General features: G+C 39.4%; 1 protein-coding gene across 2 annotated transcripts in view; it reads right to left on the bottom strand.

The window, feature by feature from the left end:
• Nucleotides 1-7,500, bottom strand: part of Seipin (lipid droplet biogenesis associated protein seipin) — a 21,495-nt gene that overhangs the window by 12,628 nt on the left and 1,367 nt on the right. Inside the window, exons 2-3 of one of the 2 annotated variants that reach the window (XM_027363944.2) lie at nt 957-1,102; nt 497-675 (exon numbers count right to left, since the gene is read on the bottom strand). In XM_027363944.2, coding sequence (XP_027219745.2) covers nt 497-675; nt 957-1,102 — 325 coding nt within the window. The remainder of the gene's footprint in view (nt 1-496; nt 676-956; nt 1,103-7,500) is intronic. The other variant, XM_027363945.2, reaches the window with a different exon arrangement.

The following is a 7,500-nucleotide window of genomic DNA, read 5'->3' as shown; positions in this document are numbered from 1 at the left end:
ATTCTCTGTAATAAAGCCTGTTCTGCTGGTCACAGCAAATGGGAGTAAGAGTCCAAGCATGGAAATAGTGTCCTTCCCTGTTCTTTCAGTTAGAGCTCATGCATGGTACACCACACTCACAAAATAGAGGAACCCCATCCTAAATGCCCACTGAATATAATCAACCTCCAAGAACTGTATACACTGGTGGAGAGTCATTCACGCCATTACCTGAAATTCTCATCGAAACATTACTGTCATCCTAGCCCTAAGTCAATATCTTCCATGATGCCATGTTCACATCAGCCAACCCATGATGTTCATATCACCTAAATCCAAGTGCAAGAGCTTATTCTTTTACCAAACTTCACCAATTGAACATTCCCCGCTCTACAAAATTAGTACTTAAGGATCAAAAGGAGAATAGGAGAAAAAAAGTGCAAACAATGAAAACCTTAGCTAAGCTATAACAACTGCAAGCCTATGCATGCATCGGACGGTGAACACCCAGACAAACCTGAGGAGAAAGGTTGTGGTTCATTACCTAGCCTCTGGTTGGTGGTCGACTCTGGCATTTCCAAATCAACCACTACACGGTACTTTTGGCCACGGGCTAGGAGGGTACCCCTTGCTGGATCTGTCACACTAATGATAGCCTCAGGGTTGGTGCAGATGCCTGGTCGATCCTCACACGCGCTGTTGGCATACAGAGATACATGCGAGCGTCAGAGTGAGTGAGTGAGTGAGTGAGTGAGTGAGTGAGTGAGTGAGTGAGTGAGTGAGTGAGTGAGTGAGTGTGTGTGTTTATAGATAGATGAAAGATATATATATACTCATTGACTATTCAACATAACAAAATCACACCCACTTTCTTACTACATGACATCAAGACTAATTACCCAGTGGAAAACAAAGAAGCCAAATCACCTACCAACAACAGCAAATAATAATAACAATATCTTTTACTCGACATTTACTTGTACTGGAAGTGTATTGGCCATGTGATGGACTCCTGGGGCATATATGTGAAGTAGAATGATGTGTAGAGGAACACACTGGCCCAGAACATCACCACCATAGTCGCCCCAAACACGACCATGGAGTATAGGGTCCCCTGCCATTCCTGAAAGATGAGGCACATGTTAAGCATTGTTTTTGATGAGTCAATTAAGCCTAGGTGTTGTTCTGCAAAATGAAATATTTTATCTCTTCTTTTCTATGACATAAGTAGGAGAAAAAGGAAAAACCACAGAGAGAGAGAGAGAGAGAGAGAGAGAGAGAGAGAGAGAGAGAGAGAAAATAGAGACAAAAAAGTGCAAGTGAGAAAAATGCAGATAAGATAGATTTTACTATAATCATATTGTCATCCCTTTCCCCATCCATCTCCTCTTTACTTGAAACGTCTCTTTAAAAACAAGACAAAAATTTTAAACATCAAATAAACACTTTTGTTGGACTAATAGCCAACTTGTTAGCCGTCTCCTCTCCTTTAAGACATCCTGGAGGCTCAGTGCCATGCCACATACAAGGAAACCCATGAGTCATGTCAGGAACTGAATACAGAATCTGCAGCATCATTAAAAGAACCGAGAGGGAGGAGAGAGATCACCAGGAAGTTTAGCAAACAAATTGATGAAAAGTGAGGAAGAAAATGCTTCCAAAATCATAAATGGTTGATGATTTCTGAGTGGTTTGGGGTAGAATAGTTATATCTTCATTATTTCTAAGAGTAACAGAAATATATCACTATCATTACTACAGTGATATTGAATATGTAACCTGCATTTAAATATATGATGGTGAGAGGTTTCATTACCATTTCTAGGGATCAGGAGGCTGTATCACTCCCATTATTCAATGTTTATTCAAAAAGTTGGAAATGTGTAATTGTGGCGTTAGGCTTACCTGCTGAAATGACATGGGCATGAATATTGAGTATTACTTGACTTACAAAAGCCAACTATTCAGTTGCTTCAAGGGATGTATCTAGAATATTTTAAAAAGGTAATAACATCTAGGTAGTCTCTTTCAGACAAAATGTCTAAAACAAGCAGCAGACCCTAAAGACTTGGTAACACTGAGGCAGACAGATTGCAGGGCTGATATACCAATGTTCTGTTACACTTCTTGTCAATCAGCAGGTACAATAAGCTCACTCATCCTCCCTGCTGATCCTATCTCTTTTACATCATTCGGCAATTTAATGATTATCAAAATCTATTGAATTCTGATTTTCATGATTTTCTGTTCCAAGCTATGATGGCAATTTCTGAACTTAGGAAGAGTTCTGCTAGTCAAGTATAAATTCAATTTGTCCAGACCTAAGCATGCTATCTGGGGAACTTAGTAAGCCAAACCTGCTTATCTTTTATGGCTCAAAAGGATACAAAGTCTATAATTTTCTTGAAAGGTTGTTCATTATCATCATGCAGTTACTCCATTACAAAAAATGCTCTGAAATATGCCTAATTTTAAATCAGTCCAGGGGAGAGTGATAGTAATGCAACCAATCTGTAATACGAAAGCAAGAAAGAGGTAGCTAAGGGACCAGAACTGAGCCTGTGTAATGGAACCCATAATTAAATCTCATGATCCGCTGGGCCTCTGCAATTTGGCATCCATGCAAAGGCCAACAATCTTTAGCCACATACATTCAGTAGAGCTTGGACTGGTTCCTCTTTATATGACAAACTATCAGAGCAGTCTACAAGCTTTGTGTTACTATAAGATATATCGTGGAAGCTTTTTTTTCTAGTGCTGAAGGCATGGAGACTATTGCAAAACACTAGAATTATTTCCAATCCAGATAATGGATTGCTTACCTTTACTTTCCAAGATTGTTGGCCTTCACCTGACACTAAAGGCAACTGTAAGCATAAACCACTTCATTTCTTTTTCACTTAGAGCATCTTGCAATTTGACTTTCTAGGCAGTTCAGTGTGAGTGGTGTATATATTTACATGGTGAGTTCACTAAAGTAGAGAAGATTTAAAGATACAATCGTAGAGAGAAGAAGAAAAAACAAATACATTCATGAGTATTGGAAATAATCTGCACAGGCTAAGAACAATATCAGAAATTAAGAAAATATGCTGCTTGAAGACTATGGCAGGTGTGCATCCAGAGGATTTACCCCCAGTTCAGAAATTTGATTCATACAGTGATGTTTTTATTTATTTCAAGTGTACCCCCACGGTTACTGGCCGGATTAATAGAAGTTAGTCTAAGAAGGGTGAGGTCACTTCATAAACAATTACACGTAAGTTCTTGTATCCCATGGGATACTGCTGGATAATGCTGTACAATACAAATTGCTGCAACAAGTTAAAATCATTGTTCAACAATTCAAGCAAATGAGAATGAACCTGCTCACAGAAGGGGCTGATGGGGGGGCTCTGCCCCTAACACCCCACCCCCAGGGCAAACATTATCTTCACCTCAGTAAGCACATGAGAGTTGAAACTCCGGAGCAATGAGTGATGCATTCTACATTATTGTTATTTTTTTATTTATTTATTTTTTTTTTGCATTACCATTTGTGCCTACAGATTATTTGTTATACCAATGACTTCCAATCTTTATCAACTATAATATCATTTACAATTTACCATAGCTTAAAGTTCCTATTACTGCATTTATTTCAGTACAAGATCAACACTGACAATGAAATAATATGTACTATAATAAATTTTGTCTCCCTACCCAAATCCTGTATTTCCACCAGGTCCCCTAAGTTTGTGGGATATGAAAGTGAGGGACTTCTAAAAGGAAAACTGAAAGTTTGCACAGAATGTGAAAGCTGTATTCATTCTGGCCACATCAAACTATAAGCGTAATTCTCTACCTCCTCTGTGAATGTCATGCTATCACAGATGAAAAATTAGCACTTGTAGATTTCCATGGTAATTCATTGTTAAATATGAAACTGTCTACATTGTATATATCTAGAACTTATATTGCACTTTACCAGAGCCTAAGGCACAGAGGTAAACCCATGATACAATCATAATATGAGGTATAACAGGCAACTTGATATGCACTCAAGTGAGGGTTTGGGGAACAAATACCAGTTAATCTTTCTGATATGGACCCCTTAAGCTAGGGCAAATTGAAGATGATGTTCTTGTAGAGGACCAAAAGTTGCACTCATTAGTACCAAACATAATCTGTATAAGACATGACCAGTAACACTAAAATTCAAGAAGAAGAAGAAGAAGAAAAATACATGGAAAGTACCGCTCACAGTCTAAGCCAGGGCTCAAAAGTTTCAGCATCATCTTGCCATGTAAAATGAAGTGAAGACAAAGTATCCCAAAGGAAGAAAGAGGGTAGAGCCCTCTTAAACTCTCCCACTGGGCAGCGCTCAAAGGCAAATCTAAGCAAATCAGACTGTTGAATTAATTTATAATGGCGCCCAGCATTTAATCTCTGGCAAGTGTGTCCATATCATAAAGTACTCAAACAGCTGCCCCTCCCCCCACAATTAAAAATTGTTGACAGTGAAACATGATTTCCAATTAGAATAGGTAAATGTTTACAGTACAAATGCACTCCCCAGAACCTAGGTCCCCAGCTCGATGTCAAAAAATCTATTCAACAATGCAAGTTGCCACGACTGGGTGCCCCAAGGAAGGATTCATGAGAGGTTCTGCCCCCTAATACTCCCTATGAAACGTCTTTACCTAGGTATGAGTAGCAAGATGAGAATTGAAACACGGGAGTACTAAGTGGACTATGAGCAACCTTCTGCCTTTATTTGTGGATTTACCATTTGTGCCTGTAGATTAATTCTTGTTCCGATGACTATAAATTTTTGTCCTTTAGAAGAATACCTTCACACAACCGATCACAACAATTGTGGTATCGATAATTCCTCTCACTTTCTACTACCCATATACACAGAAATTATACTGCGGAAACTCCCCCAAATACTAACGATCTTGACCCTGATAGCAGGGACAGCATGAATGGTACCAGGGATATTATGGGGTAAAATATCCAGCACACATGTACAGCAGGAAAAAGAAAAGGAGAGACTCGCCACAGGGCACTCCTGTATGGGGGGGGGGGGGTGTTGTATTAGAAAATTTATTGATTTATGCTATGTAGACATATTATCATGGTAATTCTTTTGTTACACACAGCCATCCAACCTTATAAATTTTATTCCTTGTTTTAATAAGATGTGTAAAACTGTTGTTTTTCTTCTCAAATGATATAAATAAAAGTACTGATAACAATATACAAAGTGCCCTCACCCCTCTGAGACTTTGTTCCTATTACTCCAGCCACTCTTGGTAATCAAAATTTTCCTGTGAACCCCAAAAACTTTCTAACCCAGGGGTTTTGCCCCCCCCCCCTTCCTTCTGATCACCATATTTTCCTATTGGGGACTCCATCAACAGACCCTACTTGGTTGTCATGGACTCATTCTCTGTATAGCATTAGTCCCAATCTTTTGTCTTCATTTCTGGTGTTATCATCAACCTGCACAGATTATTTCACTTGTATCATTGAGTGTTTCTATCCCTTTCTCCAAGACAGTGTCATTGCATTTTCCTGTATATGTATGCCAAACTATTGTGTTGGAAAACTTTCTCATCAACATGAAAAAAAAAACAAAAAAAAAAAAAAACAAAAAAAAAAAACAGATTTTCTGTCATTCTATCCATTACAGGTAAATTTTACTTTGTACCATATGCTGTGGGTAACAAACTATATTATCACTGCTGTGGGGAACTGAAACTATATTATCATATCACCATATTACACATATACTCTTAAATATCCATGGTACCTTTCATACCCTTCCCTGATATCAGACCAAGAATGGGGGCAAAAAATAACCTATAAAGCATAAGGAATATATGTTACTTTACAGAATAGTTCCACAATATGGATTGCGATGATTTTGGTATCAATGGATTCCTCTCACTCTCTAGTATCCAAACTTGAAAATAATATTGCATGGAAACCCACCCACTCTTGGCCCCATTCCAGGGGAGGGCATTAAAGGTCCCATGAAAGTGCGGGTTAAATATGAATAATATTTACAGAATCAGTTACTATATTGTCTAATGCAGGGGGCTGTACCCCCAACCATACAATGGAACAAAAAATCCTTAAAGTATTCACAGCAGTACAGAGCATATGACTGATATGTGGGAGTGCTCGATGATGAGTCTGTCTAATGCTCTCTTCTGCTGTGAATTTGTGGAGGATTCTTTGCTTTCCTAGGCAGGAGTTGAAGGTGGTAGTCCTCCGTGGGGAGGTTGCAGGGGGCATAGCCTCCTTGCATTAGACCATAAGGTAACTGATTCTGTGTATATTGATGCTAAGCCCGAGCGACCAAAGGATGGCACGCTAATCTCAGCAGCCGTTACTACGGAACTGGGAGCGTTCACCTCCACATGCTAGCTTGGATCTGTAACAGCTGCTGAGGTTAGCGTGCCATCCTGTGGTCGCCCAGGACTCTCGCCTGAGGAAGATGTACTTGTGACCCCTCCTCTCGTTTCCCCACCTGATTTTGTGATTATCACCCTGTCATTGATGTGCCTTTATTTCCTGTGGATTAATAAACCCCTTGGTGAAGTGACCAGTGTTTGCATTGTCCTGACAGTAACTTAACAGGGGACTGGGAGTGCTCTCCTCCACGTGCACACTTGGACATGTAATGGCTGCTGAGGTTAGCTTGCCATCCTGCGGTTGCTCACGCTTAACACTATTTATATTATTCCCTGCAAATTCCCTGGTATCCTTAATGTCCCCCCCCCCCCCTGCTACCGGGGCCTAGAAAGCAAGTGTTTGGAAGTTTCCACACAATAATTTCGGTAAATTTACCCCAGATGTCTATCACGGTTACAGTGAAATAAGTGTATGGAATGATTACCTTGACATAAACTAAGACACTTTTCATCTATGGCATAAGGTGCACAAATCAAAATTTAAGGAGTTACACGACGGAGAAGAGAGAAGATCGACCAATCTTTTTCTAAGTCCCTCACCTTGTTGATATCGCTAATGCAAACAAAATTATGACCAGTTAACTTATTCCTGCACTCTTAACTAGATCATGTATTACTACACCTTTGTCAAAAAGAAATTTGGCTAATTATCAATGTATGCTTTTCCACATTTATGCTTTCAAAGGCCTTTATTAATGTTGTTATACCTCTTTTACATGTTATAAGATTTATTAGACTGATTTACAGGAATCAGTCTGAAGAACCTTCTGCACATGTGCATTTCCATGTTTCTGACGCCAGGTTTGACAGGACGGTTCCCGGGCATTCGGTGACAGAAGGCCGTTGAGGAATGTTTTGTTTTCGGTGTTGTGTCGATTCTAGGTTGTTCTTAAGACTATACAGCGTAAATGAAGAATAACTATTGCAGTGTCATATCTACGGCCATCAAGTACCCCAAATCCCGAAAAAAGTGATAAAAACGAAGTGTTCCACAATAGATCGACCGACAGACTGAAAGAAGTGAAGGAAAATTGACAGTGGTCTTTTGATATATAAA

This window comes from Penaeus vannamei, chromosome 37 (genome assembly GCF_042767895.1).
Source record: "Penaeus vannamei isolate JL-2024 chromosome 37, ASM4276789v1, whole genome shotgun sequence".
Classification (NCBI taxonomy): domain Eukaryota; kingdom Metazoa; phylum Arthropoda; class Malacostraca; order Decapoda; family Penaeidae; genus Penaeus; species Penaeus vannamei.
Note: the sequence above shows the minus strand (reverse complement) of the source record. Positions and strands in the feature narration are given on the sequence as shown.